The following is a 22,896-nucleotide window of genomic DNA, read 5'->3' on the forward strand; positions in this document are numbered from 1 at the left end:
CTTTTACCTTATAATATCGATTCGCACAAATATCACGAGCTGGCTCTATGAATCGATATATCTACTGTGTATAAGAAAATAATTATAAAACTAAGTTATTATTGTATATTAATAAAGTTCTATAATCATTCCAATCGCGAGGTATTTTTATTTACATTTACATTACATTGTCTATAAACGGCTCTACTAACCTTACAACAAATCACTGCGGTGTTGAGTTCGTTGCACTACGTTGGAAAAGGCGACTACGTTTGTATGGGGAAGCGGGAAGTTGTGTTCAGATCATTTTGAACACCTCTTAAATTCGCACTTAGAGAGGCCCCGCACTAGCGTCTCCAAGCGTCGACGTCTAGCCAACTCTATGGCTGCTGCTCGACGCAACGTTGGCGCAACCACGCAGCGACGCCATTCTCCGTAGCGCTGACTAGACGCCGACGCTTAAAAGACGCTACTGTGGGGTGGCTCTAAGGGTCTGACAAAAGTTTACTGCCACAGACACAGAATGCTAAATAAAACTCAACATTAAAGTAACTCTTTTATGACACAAAAATAAATAAAAAATAACAAAAATAAATTATTTTCTATTATTAATTATTAAGAATTATTACTAGATAAGTACACTTGGCGTACTAAAACGAATGTTTCCGACTGAATGTCAACTAATACTGAATTTTCAAATATGACACAATACAAACATTGATAAGAAGAAAGTCATAATGTAATTGGCTAAAAATGTCGTCAGAAGGGCGTGTATGATGTAAAATTGATTGATGTTATAACGATTACGGTTTCTAGGTGTGTTAGAATCCACACTTATGAATTAAACAATCACAAATAAAGGTCCCACAGGCTCTAGATTTATACACAAATATCAATATTGAAAGCGATTGATTTTATAAGAAACAAGTTTAAAATGGTGACCGCGTCTCCTATGGTTTATCTAATGGTTAACTGCAATAGGAGCCTTACTACTAGTACTAGTGCCCTCTTAAAATAGTAGGATAGGGAGAACTAACTAGTAAGCAGTAACCAAATCATGCAGGTAAGGTGATTCCCTTTTATTAACACTACAATGGCCATATTTCCCTATTTACTAGCAGTGGTAAATACTGAGAATAGAAATATTTACCGTGACGAAGATGGTGGTTATCTTAACAGAGGGGAAAATATTCCCAGTAGCACCATATTTTTTTGGAAATATCGACATTTCAAAATGGTCGTAATTTTCATAACAGGTAATAATAACAAGATACCCTGGAGTTTGGGGCGGGAATCTTTTACACTGGCCAATAAATAGGTAAAAACTCTAAAAACAATACACTCTTTTTTTTTGAGCAGTCGTGTAAAAACAGGAATTATTTAAACATTTCTAAGCTCATTTTGAGCTTACTGCTTATTTTAATTTCATAGTTTGGTAACTACTTTACAATCAACAAAGTTAAACACGAAATCATTCCCGCACCCAAAACACCGGGATATGGTCATCAGTGATAACGACTGGGAAATACTCCAGGGGGCCTAGCCAACGTGAAAATCGTCGATAGAAAACGCCAATCGAAACTTATACAATATATGGGAATAGTCACTTGACTTTTGGTAGCATCTGTCATCCCGATACCTAATTTTTTTCTTTTCGTTAGGCGTTTGTCTTCATACTGGCTAGGCCCCCAGGTGGGACCGGCCCACCGAAGCCCCAGTGCCACTAGCCGAGGTGGGAGCCCCACTTGTCCCAGTACTCGTCGGTCTGCATCTCCATGAGGCGCGAGAGGCAGCGGTCCACCGCGAACATCTCCTCCTCACCCGTGAAGATGGCCGCTCGAGCGTCTTCCTGACGGTACCAAATACCATACATATCTAAGTATTATTATATTCATATTTCTGTGCCAAATACAGTTCAAATTAGCCAGGATGATTGACTAAGAATAAAAATAATAGTGCTCTTTAATTCTTGGTTACTAATAATGTAAGGTTAAAATTGTCAACTTTGCCTTTTCAACATAACTTTGCCCACCATGGCACAGTAGAAGCGAAATATCAAAAAACTACTGCCAATCAACCGTCATCGAAAGTTTTAATATAGAAATAAATTGATACCAATGATAATTAAGATAATTTCCGCTATACAAACATGATGGTCTCTCAAACACCACACATTCTCTTGTAATTATATCTTGTAACCTCAAGATCACAATCACGATGACAATTCGCCAATATTTCATATGGCACGACCACGAATTTTAATGTTCCTGCTAGTGGTACAAATTCCAAAAAGAAACCACTAACAGTATCTTTACCCCATGGTGGTTAGTTAGTGATCTTACCGAGTCCTTGGAGATTTTGAGGTCATCCATGAGCGCGCGGTCGGCGTCGCCAAGCTCCTCCACGGATGATACTTCGCGCGCGATCAGCTCTGATGGCTCTACGTCCGCCGCGATCACTACCTGCAAATTGATAGCAAATATTTGTCAATTTACTCAAGATAATATATTAACCTCCATAATAAGGCGTGTAAACAAGAAAGGAATGGAAAGGTTCGCACGTTTCTGGTAACAGTAGCTCTGTTGGTTATGTTATGGTTATGGAAATATGGAGTGATGGGGCCGATGTTTTGAAACGTCGCAATTTCGAGTCTTACCCGTAGCGGTGAATTTTTCCTTTAGTATAAAAAATGTAGTAATAAATTATTAATTTACTGAAGTTTCTGTAGTATACGAACCTACGTTTTTTTAGGTTCGAACCAATTCGAAATACCTATATACTAGCTAATGGTGTTCACTACACTAAGTACCTATGTATTCATTCTACGAAAAAATAACATCGTAAAACAATACTTACGTTACGAATTAAAATAGGTAAACATTACCAATACATTTTATCCAACAGTACAAAAGCGATGGAATATATGTAATTACTAATTACAGATACACAAATACAATATGTGATGACTTATGACGTCAATGCTTTACGTACTATAACAGGGAAAAAACAGTAACGTTTCAATTAAACTTAGGTACACGTCTGCATTAAAACTTTACAAAGTGTCGTAAAACATTATAATAGTCCGATATTTCACTAGATTATTACATGTAGTGTATCTTATATTAAGTACTTCAACTAGCAGTCCGACTTGTAAGTAAACTGCAAATAGCAGGAAGTTATTAAACTCTTTTTATTGCAACTTTGCCCAGAAGACTTTTAGACAGTTTACTTCGTAGGCTATTCAAGTCTTAAAACATTTGATTTTCCATCTTCTTAACTATATCTCTTTATCTAAGTGTGTATTCACTACATATTCGATTAATTTCGCCTTAAGAGCATTGAGAGCTCAGCTATAGTACCTAACAACAATATTTTCTAGCCCTTTTGTTTCTTTAAGTAATTCATTTTTCTGTTTATCACAAATAAAAGTTTTAGTTTCGTATCTCTTTAACCCGTACGTATACGTACCCTGACTCTATTGTCATAGAGCGTGTCTATGAGCGTGATGAACCGGCGCAGCTGCGACCGATGCCGCGCCAACGAGAGCTGAGGCAACTGCCGCACGAACACCGTGTGGAAGGTCTTCGACAGCACCAGGTAGTCGCTCGCGCCTATTGGCTGGAAACCGGGAAACAAGTTTGCCACATTGCCTATAATCTTACTTTGCCAGAGGTAGAATCCGCCTAAGCTAACTTTGCACCGACTTGAATAGAACAAAGTGAGGGATTGTCATTATAAACGTCTTATTTAAAAAAAAAAATAATGATGGCATTGCCACAATGTGTCATTGCAAATCCTATACAGAGAACGCTCGGTCCGACTCAAGTTAATAATTTGTAAAATGATAAATGCGAAATTCCTTCTAATACTAAAAACAAAAGCATAATCTTACCCTGTCACAAAGCTCTTCAAACGTAGAATCCAACACTCTTCCGCAAGACTTGGCGAACCTCACGTTCCGTCCCATAATGTTGATCACTCTCGGCCTGACGGTGTCCGTTTCCTTGGAGATCAGGAATTTGAATAAATTATCTACAGCGTTACTCTCAGGCGTCAATTCGCTATTTCTGAAAGAATAATTGGGTTTTAAAATTTAATATAAAATAAATATGATTCGACATACGACCAGACTTGGGCATCGCTGGCAGCTAACCCGACTTGGGGCACACACGCTTGGAAACTCGCTTCGAACATCCACTTAAAATGATGGTCAACTCAAATCATAGAAATGTGAAAACATTGTCGTCATCGTCAGAACATTTTACTCTTTTTAGGGCCACTAGTGTGGGGGCTAGCGTCTTTCGAGCGTCAGCGTCTAGTCAGCGCTATGGAAAATGGTGTCGCTGCGCAGTTGCGCCACCGTTGCGTCGAGCAGCAGCCATAGAGTTGACTAAATAAATAAATAAATATAAATCATTTATTTCAGACTAAAGGCCGGCGCTCCAGAGATGCTAGGGTGGAGTGGCTCTAAATTGGCAATGGGACTCGGAAGGCACATTATCTTTGACCGAAACAGTATCATTAGCACTATTCAGTTTCGCGGAGGCTTGAACTCACGACCATCCACGCGTTTCGTAACAGGCCACTTCCACGTTATGAATGGTCATGGTCATTTGACTCAAGTTTCGAAGATGGTATACTCACATAAAATATTTGCTATACTTCGATCCAGAGCCTCTCAGCCTATAGTCGATTCCAGAATCTAGCTGTAACACTTGGCAATGCGCCTTAAGGACCGGAATAAATGGCAGGAAGTTGCTTCGCTGCAACCCATTCTTGTACAAGTCGTCGGGGCGACGGTTACTAGTCGCCACGACTACGCAACCGTTGTCAAATAGTTGCGTGAACAGACGCTTCAATATCATGGCGTCACCTATATCGGTAACCTAGAAGTGAAATAAGATCGGTCAGGGTTATTGTCATCAAACTTAATAATATACAACTTAGTAAAATATAAAATGTTGCAACTTTGCCCATTTCACCTCAACTTTGCCCAGAGCAATTTGTAGTATTTACTCCAAAATTGTAAAACTTTTAAACAGTAACATTTTAGCCTCCCTATAAGTTTATTAACAATAGATTCAAAGTGGAGACATCCACAATAGACAATCAATTCTTTGTCCAGCTCGTGTCCATGTCGTAGTCAGATCGTATAATCCGCCGTATTACATTACGGCTACCCGTTTTCAAAAACAGGGGCGTTTTGAAATGCGGCGGTTCGACGATTAGCCGGATTGTCATTGCGATACGTTCTTCAATAAGGCGGCCTACGTTTAGCCGCATCGTACTACTATTTTAGATTGTAGAGTGACCAGCTCTTTCGGTCGCCTACGTAACCGGAGTTTGACAATGTTTGCAATTTAATTTATTTTTACCATGGTCCCACTAGACATGTGCGCCGCGCCGCCGCGCCGCCGCCGCCGACGATTTTTCCACGCCGCCGCCGCCGATAAATTTGACCGGCGTATAATCGGCGTGGGAAATTGTGATACCTATCGTGTCTCATTCCATGTTGCGTAGTGAGTAGATAGTGTCAGAGATATAATTTAAAGGGTCAATTTTTGAAGAGGTTGTTTTTTCGACATTTGTATGGCAATTTTTTATTTTTGGAAAATCAGATTTATAATCATCGCTTTAGAAAGGGTTTTTAACAACAAAAAATATACTGTACGAGGCACCACTCTACTTTTTATAGTTAGCTAGATATGGACGTTTAAATATCGACATTTGTATGGCACTATTTAGCAATTTGTAAGGCGTTTTTGACATGTATATAGCATTTTTTCGACATTGTATGGCAGTGTCAACATTTTATGGCACTATTTATTGTTTTTGTGGCATTTGTAAGACCCTGACAACATTTGTATGGCACCTTTTCGACATTTGTATGGCAGTATATCGACATTTGTATACCACAATCGACATTTATATGGTAAAAATAGCCGTACAAATGTCGCCATACAAATGTGGCCAATAATATTTTTTTGCGATATTTCCTACACAATATAACCGATTCACTTATTTATTTTACGATATATTATAACACTGTATTTGTAACTGTTATTGTAAAATACACATTTTTATTTCGACTGGTTACCAACATATTAAGCGTCCATACAAATGTCGCTGTAGTTGTACCAAAATATATCGAAAGAGATTCTTGCCTGTTTTTATATAAATAAAACTGCTTCCACGTCCACATTCGATGTTGATCGACGCCCAACTAACCGCACTATTGCTTCGTAAATTTAATTTAACCGTTATTTAATAGACAAATAAAATTTTGGGGGGTATCTTTAAGTCATAACAAAACAAGTGCCGCGCGGGACAACGATAAAAAGGCTTCCTTTGTTTTATTAAATAACGCATAAAATTATCGAAATTATTAAATCCATTCTCTAGAAAATGCTCTTTATAAAAATATAAAGTTATTCATAATACGTTGCCTACATCCAAAGTTATGGTTTTTTTATTGGGTGTGTGCCGTCACTGGGACACGCAAAAAACGGCAAATTTCGCCGTTTTTGGAACTTCAAATGCGATTTTGTCAGAAACAAATAATATTTAAGGTACAGTTAGTACATTATATTTAAAGTTCACAATACATTGGATGAAAATATATACATACCCAGTCTTTTAGTCCCATGGACTTCGAGTTATAGCCGTGGGACAGCAAAATATGCCTATTTGAAAATTGACCCTAAAGATCCTTATGCTTTTTCGCTTATTATTTGCCAGTGAACCAAATTAGCATCATTTTTGTCGTTGCAGTGTTGTTAGCTGTGATAACGATTTAGCGTTAATTTAAACAAGATCTAGTTTCTGGATCTCGGGTTATTATTTGATATTTTATCGCACAGCTTTTTTGTAGAACGCATTTTGTTTTACATCAATAGTATCTTGATTGTCAATTTAATCAGTGAACTAAAGTCAAGAAAATAGCAGGTTCATATCCTAGGACATATACATGCTATTTTCTTATTTTTATTTTTATTTTATTTATTTGGGTCATCAACAGCAATACAAAAAGTACATAATACATAGCACAGTGAGCAAAAAACAAAGCCAATAACAGATGTCCACAATAATACAGTTAATATGCAATAACTAAGTGGAAACTATACAAAAATATTAAGAAAAAAGAAGGGAGGAAAAATACATTTCACAAAGTAGGTGCACGGGCTTGCGTAACGTGTGTAGAATCTCCAGCAAGCTGTCACCACGATTATAATTGCTTATTTTATGATTTCTCGTATGATGCTGGTGACACGCATAATGGTCATCATTTATGATAAATATGATTTGATTTGATTTATTTTTATCACATAATATACAATTTCATTTAAAATTACACACGATCAATTCTTAGTAATTTTATGGTGATTATCAGCTTCTTTTACTTAACAATATATTATATTTCAATCAAAATTATAAAAGTCAGGATAAAGCTTCGTAATAAGGAACTCAAATTACCAAGTATCATCACTAAGCTAGCAGTAAAGAAAACAAAGTAGACCTTAATATTCCATAAAACGGGACACTTCAAAGACATTCTGTTGAGGGAATCAACCTGCCAGAGACGTTTACTTTCGAAAACGATGACATCTTTATTCTAACATACATTTCTGTTAAACTTCAGTTCAGACATGTAGTAGATGTAGTTCATCATTATTTCGTAACAAATCCTAGGTGAGGCGACAGCGGCTAGGAAAAGTCAATGAAAAATAATAATAAAGTAAAACCTAAATCCCGTAATAGATTTAAGACTTAACTTATAAAGATTTTTTTTGTGTTTTATTTGTACTCCGCTTACAAAGTAAGTAAAAATACTGCCTAAAATGTAGCGTTTTAATGTATCCTTTTTCTTTTCATATTTAAAGATACCGTTGGTAACCGTTAGGTTGGTATTGATAATAAATGGTTGCCAAGTGACATGATGGGATATAATTTTCGGCAATAATTTAGAAAACACACATAATATGTTTTGGATAGCCTAGTAAATACTCAGAAAACTTTAATGTAGAGTTTCTACAGCCACGTTCTCATGCAGTATCAAAAATTATGCCACGCCGATTTCACGCCGATCACGCCGCCGCCGCCGATCACAAAATCATCGGACGCCGCCGCCGATGATTTTGCCATCGGCGCACATCTCTAGGTCCCACCGCACTACACGTGTTTCTTTTCCAAAACATTTCCTTCACAACTTAAATAGACGGAGCCCCGCAAGCGGGGCTCCTATTTCTGGGCGGTTTGCCCTTCGGGCATCTGAAGCTACCTAACGAACCTAACCTACTTACCTACCTACGCTTTTTTCCTCAAAGTGTAATGTTTTCACGGACGTCTCACTAAATCAATAGGTAGGTAGGTTAGGTTCGTTAGGTAGCTTCAGATGCCCGAAGGGCAAACCGCTCAGAAATAGGAGCCCCGCGAAGCGGGGCTCCGTCTAGTTAAGTTGCGAAGGAAATGTTTTTTGAAAAGAAACAGTCCGACGAACTCCAGATTTGATGGACACCCCAGCGTTTGTCAGGCAGCGCCACAGGTGTTAAAAATGGGAACTAAAAACTGTCAAAGCGGCGGCTAATGACTCGCTGTATTACATTACGGCTAGCCGTGTTGAAGAACGTATGGCGGCGAATACATTCCGGCGGATTCTCATTCAGCCGCATTCAATCCGGCTAATCGTTAAACCGCCGCATTTCAAAACGCCCCTGTTTTTGAAAACGGCTAGCCGTAATGTAATACGGCGGATTATACGATCCGACTGCGACATCCATATGAGACGAATATTTGAGATATTAAAAGAAACTAGACTACAATTTGATTATTACCAGAAATATCCATCATCGTGGCACTTGCCTGGAACTCGTCGAAGCATATCAGCCAGGACTCCTGAGTAATATCAGCTGCGAGCGGCGGGATGGGGTCGTAGTGCGAGCCATCACGGAATGCGCTGGCGCCGCGCCCCGACTTGATCTTCAGCTCGTGGATGCGAGCGTGCACGTTCAGCATGAACGAGTTGAAGTGCACGCGGAGCTTGGATTCTATCTGAAAGTAACAAGTAACATACGTACGTAACGCCTACATATATTGAACAATTTCCTAATTATTTCTGAATGTTTCGTGCCACATAAAATACACCTGCACAAGTGAATCATAATTTAATTGAAATGGTCAATAAAGTTTAAGAAATTAATATTAAGTCAATTAAACTTTTTATTCACCACTGTTTAAAAAAAAATAACTGAAAGTAAAACTACATTATCCGTATATGTGACGTTTTCAACCAAAACGTTGTCGGTTGTCGATTAGGTTGATTTCAAATTGAAGCTATATGGAAATAGTGCCTTATTGACAACCAACAATAAGTACCCTTTTGATTGAGAATGGCACATATTATGATGAACAGGCAAGGACAATTAGGAAAAATCATTTTTACTGTTCGAAATAAATCAAAGAGAATAAGCATGAACACACATTACAGAGCTTGGCACAACTCTGGTGGAAAACAAGTCATTAGGTATTTGTTACTAACAATCGTCTTTTGCCTTAGCATGCGAGTCGGGAAACATGAAATGGTACAATCTAGAACTTACTGGACTGATCCAGATGTAGGACAGATGGAAGATTAATGATTACACTATAATAGAGCTGATTGCTACTAATGGGAACAATTCTTACAGGCACAGTTTCATAGAACAAATCCATGAGCATGGTCTTGCCTCCACCTACACTCCCATATATGTACAAGCCTTGAGGCGCGATTATTTTGTTTGGTTCCTTCTTTTTGAAGAAATTGAATAGGGGTGTCTGTGTTTGTAGCGCAGGCCGCTGGAAGCTGGTAACATCTTGATAGAGTTCCTGTAAGTGTCGCACGACGGTTTCCTGGTGTTCATCTTTACTCAGTGAGCCGCTGGCGACTCGAGCCTCGTACGCGCTCCAGGGGCCTTCTCCGCTAGCGGTTTGTGCTTGTGTCTCCGTCGACAACCTCACGCATTTACTACAATGCTTCCAGTGCTGCTTTATGGCAGAAACTAAAATAGACTGACTCTTGAACATCGCCATCGTCATCTGCTCGAGCGGTATGAGGAATATATCACATTATATAAGTTGCGAGAGTTATTGCATAGCTGAATCACCGTACACGACCATGACATTGTGATCACGCAAGACAACTAATAAAATATCATTGCTTATTGCTATGTTCAATGACGAAATTAATTAGATACTTAAAATGAACCTAAGAGTAGGTATGCTTTATTCCCCTTTTTTATTTATAAAATCGAATGAACACGACAAGAAAATAAGTGACAGTTGTCATTATGTCAACGTCAATGTCAGCTGACTGACGAAAATTCCAAATGAGATAAAAAGGATACTAAAAAACATTTTTTATTATTATTTAATATAAATAGACGTATTTTATTTTATTTTATTTTAGTTTATAAGACACACCAACAGTACATAAACAAAGCAAGTAAAGTTACATAAGTACAGCAGACACGTATGATATTTATGCACCAATAACAGGTGTGCAACAACATTCAAACAGTTCGAGGCTTTTACACTACTTTACAAACTATAACTATACATTAATAGGTTAAGTAATTAAGACATGCATGAAAGACTATAACTACTGTAAACATTACTTATTAAAAGTTTGTTAGCATTCTGCGCTTTAAATTTTGTATAGAATCACTAAATATGTCTATTTCAAAGTTTTGTTCAAGAGACAGATTGTTCCATGTTACTTGCATTCTATGGACCGGAAGTGACTTGCCCAGTTTAGTCCTGGTAGAACTGGGGCGAAAAATAGTGCGACGACAAGACCGTGTGCAAGCTTTTGGTACTGTAAAGTTTAAACCGCCCAGCAGGTAAGGTTCCGCGATTTTACCGTTTAACAACTTGTGTAACAAAGCCATGTCAAGGAAAGACCGCCTGAGCTGTAAAGAAGACATTTTAAACCGTTGGAGTCTCTCTTCATATGTTAGGTTTTTACGAACTCCCTCGGTCTTTGTCTTAAACACTAAGAATCGAGTAAAAGAACGTTGGACTTTTTCCAACCGATTGATGTGAATTGCGTAGCTTGGATTCCAAACTTGACAACAGTATTCAAGACGAGAACGTACTAGAGCATTGAAAAGAGTTTGAAATGTGTCAGCTCGTCTAAATTTTTTGCCTATACGCTTTATAAACCCAAGCATTTTATTGCTTTCACTAATAACTGAATCAATATGATTTATAAAGTTTAATTTAGAATCTAGGCATACTCCAAGATCCTTAACATTGGAAACCTCCCGAAGCACAACGTCATTGAGACAATATTTTGAGTCGGTAGGAAGTTTTTTCCGCGTGAATTTAATAAAGAGGCACTTGTCAGCGTTTAGAGTCATATTATTCTCCAGACACCAGGTCTTTACACTATTCAAATCATCTTGTAATAGCAACGAGTCAGTTACTGATTTTACCACTTTGTAAAGCTTCATATCATCAGCATATAACAGGCATTTGCTATGCTTGACAGACGAAACTAAGTCGTTTATAAAGCAAATAAATAGAACAGGGCCAAGATGCGAGCCTTGAGGAACCCCCGATGTCGCCACGTACGTGTTTGAAAAGTATCCATCTTTCACTACTCTTAGCCGTCTACCAGACAGATACGAACCAAACCATCTCCACATCTCGCCTGTGACGTTAAACTGGTCGAGAAGCTTATGCATGAGAATACTGTGGTCCACTCTATCAAAAGCGCTACTAAAATCGGTGTAGATGGCGTCTACTTGGTGGCCCGAGTCAATAGCTGTACCAACGTCGTTCACGTAGCAAAGCAAATTTGTAGAGGTGGACTTAGAGCTTATGAAACCGTGCTGCAAAGGAGAAATTCTTTCTTTAACATGCCAAGCCAGTTTTTTACAGATGATGCACTCGAAGACCTTAGGAAAAATAGATAAAAGAGATATCGGCCTATAGTTGGATACCTTTGTCCTATCACCTTTCTTAAAAACCGGAACAACGTTAGCCTCTTTCCAGATAGTAGGGAATATGGAGTGTCGCAGTGACTCGTTGAATATTTTAACCAATGGGGCAGTCAAAGATTTGCTACATTTTTTTATAAAGTACGGAGGAATGCCATCGGGACCGGGGCCCTTACTGACGTCGAGGGCTTTAAGCTCCTTCATGACAGATGACTCATTAATTCGAACTGAAGAAAACGTGTTGTTCAGTGCATCAGTGGAGATTTGTTTGGACACCACATCGCCCATTGGAGGATGGAAATGTCGTGAAAATGTAGAGGAGAAGTGACTTGCAAACATATTACATATATCGGAATCATTACTGGCTATTACGTTTCCAATGGACATACTAGAAGGAATAGATGAACTGTTCCTAGGCTGTTTTCGTGAGTTTTTGACAAAAGACCAAAATTTCTTGGGGTTAGAATGCAAATCATTTTCTACAGATGACGTATAACGCGAGTAGTCGTTATTTATTTTAGTTTTGACCCGACTACGAAGCAACTGAAATTCTAAAAAGTCACGAGGATTGTTTGTTTTTTTGTATCTTAGTCGACATTTATTTTTTTCTTTTATCATATTGATAAGGACAGAACTAAACCAGGATGGGTACAGATAGTTACGAGGTTTTGACTTAGGGATTGTAATTTCTATAACCTTATTTAAGATTTTATAGAAAGTTGAAACCATGTCGTCCACAGTACTACACGAGGCAAACTCCAGATTCCAGTCAATAGAACGCAACTTCTCATTAACAATGTAATAGTCTGCTTTTTTAAAATTATACGTACCAAATTGTTTAGGCTTACTTATTCTCTTTACACTATTATTATTTTTTATTACAATATCAAGCGCCGGATGATGCCCGTCAAGTTTACAAAGGACATCTACAGACTTGCTGACCATAGGGCCTACAAAATTACTTAAAACTAGGTCTAAAATTCTAGAGTTATCATTTAAAACAGGATTTAATTGAAACATGCTATTCAGTGACATAAAATCAAATAAAGAATTTGCCGCCCCATTATTACATACTGAAGGATTTAAAAAACAACCATTTGAGTCGGGAGACCATTTGATAGCCCCTAAGTTAAAGTCACCAACCATTAAAATCTTTTCCAAATTTATGGAATATAATAAAATAATATAGTTCGATAAAATAAACAAACAGTGTTTGTTGATAATATGATGATAAATAAACAATTTTATAATAAATAATACAACAATACCCATCAGCATTATATCGCATCAGCTTTCAGCTGCTAGTGTATTAAACAATATAATAATAATAATACATTTTATTGTAGTATGATTTGGACCCAAGTCAGTACTGAGATTATTATTTGAGACATTGTAAGAAACGTTTGCAGTTGAAAAAAAAATTGCATAAAAATTGTTTTATAAGTGGTAATACACTATCGCACTACATCGCGACCTTGGTGCGTCGCACCCATAAGTGAGAGCGAGAAAGAGATATCTGTTTCTTGCTCTCACTTATGGGTGCGACGCGCCAAGGTCGCGGTGCGGTGCGATAGTGTGTTACGGCCTTAAGCATGGCCACGCACGTTCGGAATTTTCCATACAGAATGACATGTGCGTGCAGGTACATGACTGTCATACCATTTTTGAATCTGCATAACATGCTCAATAGCTTGACGTTATTTGCTAATTACTTTTCTAGTAATTTTTTTTCACGACAGGTGGTCAAAGTCGAACTTAATGTTTCGCTGTGAATTTAATTCAAGATTAAACCAGTACATTTTCGCATTTTACATTGTTTATCGATAAAATAACTATTCTGTTATCTTAATTAACTATTTATGATGCCGTACACATCAAAAAACTAACTTCGAGACCTTTCCAAGTGCACACTGGCACTAACATTGTTAAAAACAGTCAAAATTCATGAAAAACCTTAATTTGGCAATAACTCGAAAACCGTGCCACTTTTACTGGGGTCATGTTAAGTTGGTTTGGGTCCTCTTGGCCTGGTCTACCTCCAGTGTCACTGTGACGTGTCACTTATGGGACACCCTGTATATATTTAGAACAATACAACACATTATAAGTACGCACTAATTGTATAAATAAACAGCTTACTATTTTCACTAAATATCCCTTAATTTCCCTAGTTCAACGTTGTAGTAGTAACGCTCATTGATCTCTAGTTAAAAATGTTTATTGTATTAATTATAACAAAAGTCAATCAGGCGGGGTAAATGCCGCGTTTTCTTCTTCTTTGTCGTATCATTATGACTGAGAGACGTGAAGACTGTGGACACGTTCACCAGTATATATTTGCCCAGTTTTGCACATAAATAGGCTGCTTAAGTGCTCCTTGAAGTTGAGGCTTCTATCCAGGATGCTACGGAGATATTTAGGAAGGAAGTTGTGGTGGAGAAGATTGCCCCTGAATTTTACTCTCAGCTCCTTAACTGTTTTGAATGATTGACGGTTATTTTCACTAGACTTATATCGACCGTGACCGCCAGGTTACCCGTGAACAAGATGCATGTAACTGCGTCGAAATATCGGGAGCTCGAAAACAATGCAAAAGGTAATCACGGTCCATATCCCGGTCGATATAAGTCTCTGCTCCTTGTTGGCCAGTTTGTTGCACAGGTGAAAGCAGGACACCTCGGTCTTGGAAGTTCTGGGGCACAAACGCCACCGAGAGAAATAGTCATCTAATAGATATTAGGACCTGGGTCCTTTTCCAGGGTAGTGCCATTTTCATCAAGCTGTCTTCCTATGCATATCCTCGTTTCGCTGATTTGAATCGTGGTGGCGATGTTGTTGCCATCGATGTTATTTGAAATCACGTGGACCAGGGCAGTCGTAAGAAATGACTGGGAGTATGTTGTAGTTCTATATTGTTATTGGTGTAATGATTAATGCCGCTACCAAATCAAATCCTGATATTTTACCTCGTTTAGCGAGTCGGGCATTATCAGCGGTGTGTGTTTCCAGAAGGAGGACTGTGTCAACACCATTGTCATGTAATATTTTGCTTAGGCATGCCGTTTTAGAATTGCTTTAAAAACTTTTATTGATGGAATTTGATGGTCTTGGTAAAGATAAAGATAATATTAAAGCATTGATCTTAAAAATACTTGCTCATTTTACAAATTAATACGTAAACTCGAAATCACCGAAAAAACCGGAAACCCGGTTTTGCTGTTCCACAAAAACCGAAAAACCGGTTTTCTAAAATACGCACGGTTTTGTGACCCCTAGTCGCAGCTTTAGGCAAGCGAGAAATATGCACGTGCTAATTAACGAGCTCTCGCTCTCCAAAAGAGACTAGCTTATGTTTAACAACGACTATGACAAAGATAAATGGAATGCGAAAATTAAAGAAATAATAACAGATTTCTTCGTAGGTGTAGGCATGGTGTAGGTATAGCAATAAATATGGAAGTATGTTTTGTGCTCCTTATGTAAGAGTACATGAGTAGGTAATTAGGTATAACCTACCTATAGTTATATAATATTATTTGGGCGCAAAGGGTTATCGTCCCATAGAAAATTAGCATTTCCCGCCTTTTTCTACCGATAAAGTTGTTTGACACGTGTTTGACAGACGCTGGTTCGATTCCAGCCATAGAGGTACAATAATATAGAGATGACACGGGGGAGGGGCCAAACGACCGAACGAGTTGCACTTATGGAAATTTCAGTAGGAGTAGCAGAGAAAGCGGTATTATTGCTTGTCCTTGTCACAGTCTCACTTTTTGTTTGTTCCCCACCAAAAATTTAGTATGGTTTATGGTGGGCAACAAATAACCCGACCGAATTACGTAGATTGTTTTTGGTAGGTTGTCAGGAATGTTAAAACGTGTTTTTAATATTGTCGCTTTGCGTATGTTTTGTCCCTCACGGAGGCACGCGTATAGCTCATCTATGTAATACTAGGTCTATGGATTCCAGCCCAGGGCTATTAACCGTTAAAATCGAAGTTCACACTTTCAGAGAAAAATGCTCTCAATTTGCGAACTTCGGTGTTCGCGGTGGGCCCTCTGGGCTGGAGGCCATGGTCATTTTTAGGGTTCCGTACCCAAAGGGTAAAATGGGACTCTATTACTAAGACTCCGCTGTCCGTCCGTCCTTCCGTCCGTCTGTCACCAGGCTGTATCTCACGAACCGTGATAGCTAGACAGTTGAAATTTTCACAGATGATGTATTTCTGTTGCCGCTATAACAACAAACACTAAAAACAGAATAAAATAAAGATTTAAGTGGGGGCTCCCATACAACAAACGTGATTTTGGACCGAAGTTAAGCAACGTCGGGCGGGGTCAGTACTTGGATGGGTGACCGTTTTTATTTTTGCCGTTTTTTGCATTATGGTACGGAACCCTTCGTGCGCGAGTCCGACTCGCACTTGCCCGGTTTTTTTTTGTATATGACAATTTCGTTCATCTTGATTTTATATTTCGTCAGATGACAAGCAAAACTCACTAATGGGGTTGGCCGGTGGAAGTTTTTAGCAGATGGCGCCATCATAGCTTGCCCCGTCAATCCCTAGAATTGTGTCAAATTTTTGTTTTTTTAATACCCTGGATGCCAGCTCTTTAAGCCAAATCTCATAGAAAAAGGGGCAAGCTATGATGGCGCCATCTAGGCAAACCTTTGACAGTTGCCAACCCCATTACTACCACAAGTTAATAGCCATAGTGCACCATATTAATAAGGTTGATTTTTGTTTAATATTTTTTTAGTAATTAGTGAGTTTTGCTTGTCACCTGACGATTTATGCTCACTTACACTCGATTTATTCTCTCGATAGAATTATTTACATTTCAACGTTAATATCATTTATATCACAGATAAATAACTTATTTACAAAATTTTGTTTTTATGACATCGTATAGTTTGGCAATCAAATTCAATAAGTACCTACCTTCAGATGTTTACTCACACAAAGCGCCAAAACAAGCAGCGTAACCTTTCCCTTAGAGGTTAAATTTGTGAAGCGGGCTATGACCTATTATTTGTGTGGACAGGACCTAGGTATATATTATAGTGCTTGACGCTAGGTACGGTTGCATTCACAAGTGCTAGAGTACCTACAGTTAAGGACTTTTCACATCACCTATTCGAACGAGGGCTTTTTCTTCCCCGCTAGGAGGGATCATAGTGGCACTTTTCTTCCCTGCTAGGAGGGATCAAAGTTGTACTTTTCTGTTCTATGACACATTTTTTTTCATTTTTATATAGAATTTTTTAGCTTAAATTGTGTTTTGATACATGATAATTTCCTCATTTATTTTATTTTCCTCATAGTTGATGTGAAAAGCAGTATGTGTCACACGGTATCAAAATTATTTCGTCTTGGGCGTTAACACTTGAATCTCTCATTAGTCTCTTTACGCTCAGGATTCAATTCATTTCCCTTGACGGAAATATATCATTTTGATCCCTTGTAACACAAACTACTATTGATTTCTATGACACTTTTCTACCTTGCCACAGTGACAATCACAAATATTGTCACTTCACTGTGGTCTGTGATACAGAAATAAAATTCCTTGACCGACCGATCATTGAAATTATAAAACTTATCTTTTTAAACATGTCAGTTGCATACCTACAAGTCCTACAACTGGCAATTTTGTAAGCGGTTAGGTACCTACTGTAGAGTGTAGACTCTTATGCTCGCAACTCCAAGGATGTTCAGCTTGCATTTTGCATTACCCCCCACCCCATGAAACTTTGTACTTACCACCTCAAACAGCGCTCGGCAACAGGCGGCCCGCGAACCTCTCACTTGCGGCCCGCGAGTCTCGCTGGCTATTTTGTTTGTATGTAATATTGACAAAATGACAATGTCTGCTAAAGTCACAAATAGGTATTAACAAAGTGTGGCCCGCGTCAACTTCGATAACTACTACGAGTATGGGGCCCTTGGCTGTTAAAAGGTTGCCGACCGCTGACCTAAAAGATAAAAAAACGTACTTATCTACTAGGTACTAATTTCTAACTTTCGCTTTTTCTCGCTTATTGGACTTTGTCAAGAACGGAATCTTATACGTAGGTACTTTTACCTATTTACACCACAACCGCTTTCCTTAGAAACTTAATTATCTTAGTAGGTACGCTACATAGTGCCGCCAAAACAAACGTACCTAATACCAATTAAGTTTCGTGTGTACAAACAGCAACTCCAAACTTTCCATAAGTGAACCTTAATGCCTTTTGTAATAAGGTTTACAAACTGTCAGTTAACAGTGTGGCCGATGGTACCACATTATTGAAGCTCAAGTTTAATATGCCTAAGCACAAGAGCGACGCGATAGTATCTCGCTCGCGAAATAGACTACCCGACTTTTTCTAACTGTATTAATTAGAGGACGGGTAGTGTATCTCGCGGGTGAGATACTGTCGTGCCGCTCTTGTGCTAGGCCTGCTGAGCCCACCAAGCACCGCTGTGCCCGGCAGTACCTCCCGCAAACGAGTGCACCAGCGACCATCGTGCAAAGTCAAGGTTACCTTCGGCGAACTGACCTACGGGACCTAAATTGCTCCCGAGCAAGCGCACACTGGCCCCAATTGTGCTCTAACTGCACCGGTTATCAACCTCTCGTCCGTGTCAAGGTGATCTGTGCTACTAGGGCATTTCCTTGTAAATCTATTCAACATGCAACTTATTTGTAAGTAGGTATGCATGTTTTAGGATTGTACAGTTTAATGGAACAATATATGAGTGGTAGATTCCGGAACGCCCGAACCCAAAGCTAACACCTGAGTTCTTACTGGGGGTTGCATCCACAGCCACAGATCTACATTTTACAAGATTTGCCTTGCCTGTCCATTATTAAAAGTGGGATCAAAATCGGAATGATTTATTGGAAGTCTTATATAAATTTTTGACGATCACTTTTTCATACACTCTCGAATCTGTGTCAATCAATCAAACTTTTATTGATAAAATAGGAGTATTTTAAGAAGTGTATGAAAAAGAGCCCGTCAAAAAGGTTTTTTGACACAAAACACGTGCACAGTATGTGCTATCAAAATCGCTGCCGAGTTAGCTTAGTCTGATTCTATTTTCATCGTTCTGCCGTGACTTAAATTGCCTTTAAGAGCCCACTGTGAACATCGAAAACCAAAATTTTGTTATCTGTCTCAATCACTCGAATTTGGATCGATAGGGAGGCAATTAACGACATTTCGATTTTCTATGTACAGTCATCCTGCAATATTATATTACACAACGAAGGCCGCATAAATATCTGACACGACACGATCTTATTGTAGAGCCATAAGCCGTGTCACATATTTTTGCGGCCTTCAAAGAGTATATTATTGCAGGACAGTACGTGGGATACTTAGGTCCTGCCTAATAATAAAACTGCTGCTGTTATTTACCTGATAAAGTAATTTAGAACTTGGCAAGCAAACAAGAACAAAACTGGGAGGTATCGGAAGCGTGATAGGTCATTTGAAACCGGTAGTGTGCGTGCACTTGGCACATTTTTGCAAAATAATAGTATAAAAAATCGGCCATTGGGGAGGGCTGGATGAAAGAGTCGCGCGGGCGGTCCATGATGCGGGCTCAGCTGCCCAACCCTCCACACTCGACGTATCCGCAGCCCTGCGCGATTCTGCATCCTCCCGTGTCATGTTGCATTTAAATTTAACTAGTTATTAGGAATAGCTAGTAGATTGTTAACCAAGGCACAGAATAAATAATAGTACTAGGTACAGAAGACTCACTCTCTAACAAAACGCGTCTGTTACGATCAGGACAAATATAGCCGCTAGGTGGCGACAGCGCCACGCGCGGCTTATGGCTAGCCACCAAAATTGGTGTGGAACGGATGTACTTTTAGCTACCTGGAGCAAAGCGACGAAATCGCAGAGTGAGCCACGCCTGACCAAGGGATGAAAGGCACTAATTTCTGCCGAGGTACTTAGTTAAGCGCTCGAACGCAGTGAGAGCGTCTAATATAGTCCGAGGCTAAAATGATGCGTTTCACCCGAGTTAAACACTCTACTCTACTTTTCATTTCGAAAACGAGGAAAGTAAAATGCATGTGTTCATTTAAAAACATGACTACGTATAATTTTTTTAAGTATTTCTTGAGGGTACTTACTTTCAATTAACAATTTAGGCAAAGTATGTATCGTTATTTATGGAATGAGTAGTTAAATATGTATGAGAATGGAAATTATATAACAAAGGCTATGGTCGGACTTTCACACATTTGCGACATTTTATTATAGAGCAGCGGTCGGCAACAACGGGCCGCATGCGGCCCGCGAACCTCTCACTTGCGGCCCGCGAGCCTCCATGGCTATTTTGTATGTAATATTGACAAACGACAATGATAAATATTAACAAAGTGCGGCCCGCGTCAACTTCGGTAACTTCTATTTGGCCCTTGGCTGCTAAAAGGTTGCCGACCGCTGTTATAGAGTATCGATTTTTTTGTGGTAGGTAAGCACCCCTAATGGTGTCTATTATTTTGCCCAAGTCTCTGATAGTTTCCGACTTACGTCATTTTTAAGATTTATGAAAAATAATTATTATCCCACAAACTACCGACACAATTTTTCTGAAATTCTTAGTCAATGTTCTATACATTAAGACTCACCTCTACAAAAATATTAATATAATTACATGTTAAAAAAACAAACGAAAAAAAAAGGAATCAAAAAGTTAAAAAAAAATTAAATGTGCTATGAGCTATTCTGGCGACACCTACAGTTTTAGTTCATAAAGTGGTTAATATTTCTGTCTACTACTGCATAAGTTTCATCTTTTTGCACTTGGTACGTCATAGGTACCTAAAAACTACAATTTCTATGTATATAAATAAATATTAAGGACATACATATTAAGGACATTTTTACACAAATTGACTAAGCCCCACGGTAAGCTTAAGAAAGCTTGTGTTGTGGGTACTCAGACAACGATATATATAATATATAAATATTTAAATACATAGAAAACAACCATGACTCAGGAACAAATATCTGTATCATCATACAAATAAATGCCCTTACCAGGACTCGAACCCGGGACCATCGGCTTCATAGGCAGGGTTACTACCCACTAGGCCAAACCGGTCGTCGTATATCTAGGTATACATACTGTACATTCTAACAAGACATTTAATGACGTGAATTTAATGAAGGATTGATAACAAAACTCAGAAATCAGAAGTTAGGTAAGTACGTCATTAAATGTCTTGTTAGAATGTACATCAGTATGAAGTACCAAGCGCAAAAAGTTGAAACTTATGCAAATAGTAGACATTAATATTAACCACTTTGTGAACAAAAACTGTAGGTTATTTATTTATCGTATGGCATTATACACTGTGTTTTTAAATATTAACATGCATATCATAACTTAAATTTAGCATTCCGTAAGTAGTCGATAGCGTCGCTCGTGAGGTCTTTGAAATCCATGGGTGACCCGTCATACTTGGTTATGGGGCATTCGAAAACCATGTGGTGCACGGTTTGTTTAGGGTCTCCGCAGTCGCATTTCTCAGCGTCAGTCCAGCCCCATTTTTTACGCAGGTAGGCGCAGTGACCTATTCCGGTTCTTATACGGTTTAAGGAACACCAGATACGACGGGCCTCTTTGAAACCACGCGGGAATTTACGGGGATCGAGGTGAAATAGATCTGCGGTTTCGTCTTTTGCTGCCCACTCCTCTATCCAGGCGGTTTGGACGTTCCAATCAGTCGAGGGCTCGTGCACGAGTAAGGCTGGTGGATTTCGGGACTTAAGTCTTGGCGATCTGAAAGTTCTTAAGTCTGTATTAATGGGCAGGTCGGGCCTTGCACGAATTTTGTCGACTTCTTTTTGGAGGTGTTGGCGGCGTCGGAGGTGTGGTGGGGCAATGCTGCTGAGAGCCGGTAACCAGTGTCCAGGAGTTGGTTTCATGCACCCGGTAATTAGCCTCATGGTGTGGTTAAGTTGGCTATCCACGTTTTGGGTGTGGGCACTGTTTATCCACGTAGGGGCACAGTATTCTGCTGTAGAGTAGACTAGAGCCAAAGCGGTCGTTCTTAAGCAGTCCGCTGACGCTCCCCATGTGGTGCCCGTTAAGTTCTGAAGTATGCTGTTTCGGGTTCTCAGTTTGGCTGCGACATTCTGCATGTGGGCTTTATATGTCAGACTTCGGTCCAGTGTGACTCCAAGATATTTTGGGTGAGGGTTGTGGGTCAGGACTGTGTCACCAAATCGGATGTTGAGTTCTCTGCTGGCTAGGCGGTTGCTGAGGTGGAAGCAGCACACTTCGGTTTTGGATCCATTTGGGCGTAGGCGCCATCGGGCAAAGTAATCCTTCATAGTGGAAAGATCCTGTTGCAAGGTGCGTTCTGTCTCCTCTATACTTCGATCTTGTGAGACGAGGGCAAGGTCGTCTGCGTAGGCAAATTTTCTCGTCCGGGTATCCGGGATGTCATGTATATAAAGATTGAATAATATGGGGGCTAACACCGATCCTTGAGGTAATCCGTTATTGAGAATTCTAGCTCGGCTGGCTTTGTCACCCAAGAATACTTGAAAGGGTCTGTTGGTGAGGGCGTCTTCTATTATTCTGTATATCCTGATACAGGGGACGACCTTCAGTAGTTTAAACAGCAGTCCTTGGCGCCAGACGGTATCATATGCGGCGGTGAGGTCTACGAAGGCCGCGGAGGACTTGAGATTTTCGTCAAAGCCCTTTTCTATGTGCGTGGTTAACGCCAGGACTTGATCGTTACAGCTGCGGCCAGGGCGGAATCCCGCCTGCTCCTGAGGAATTTGCGCTTCGATTGCTGGCGCGATTCGGTTGTAGAGGACTCTCTCGAAAAGTTTGTATGTCACACTCAGGAGTGCAATGGGTCGGTAGCTTTCAGGATTATCCGCTGGTTTTGCCGGTTTCAGTATTGCGGTTATT

At 39.3% G+C, this 22,896-nt stretch overlaps 1 protein-coding gene and 1 long non-coding RNA gene across 2 annotated transcripts in view; both read right to left on the reverse strand.

The window, feature by feature from the left end:
- Positions 1–522: 522 nt before the first annotated feature.
- Positions 523–10,286, reverse strand: LOC134793824 (putative ATPase N2B). Its single transcript, XM_063765525.1, has 7 exons — positions 9,661–10,286; positions 8,839–9,027; positions 4,624–4,865; positions 3,872–4,046; positions 3,448–3,597; positions 2,322–2,441; positions 523–1,828 (listed from the first exon to the last, which is right to left on the reverse strand). The coding sequence occupies exons 1-7, from the start codon at positions 10,048–10,050 to the stop codon at positions 1,703–1,705; spliced, it is 1,392 nt and encodes a 463-aa protein (XP_063621595.1). The 5' UTR covers positions 10,051–10,286; the 3' UTR covers positions 523–1,702.
- Positions 10,287–10,426: 140 nt separating this feature from the next.
- The window catches only part of LOC134793857 (uncharacterized), a 226,440-nt gene continuing 213,970 nt past the window's right edge, over positions 10,427–22,896 (reverse strand). The window contains exon 2 of the long non-coding RNA XR_010144594.1: positions 10,427–11,158. This is a non-coding gene — a long non-coding RNA (uncharacterized LOC134793857). The remainder of the gene's footprint in view (positions 11,159–22,896) is intronic.

Source organism: Cydia splendana, chromosome 9 (assembly GCF_910591565.1).
Source record: "Cydia splendana chromosome 9, ilCydSple1.2, whole genome shotgun sequence".
NCBI classification, from domain to species: Eukaryota; Metazoa; Arthropoda; class Insecta; order Lepidoptera; family Tortricidae; genus Cydia; species Cydia splendana.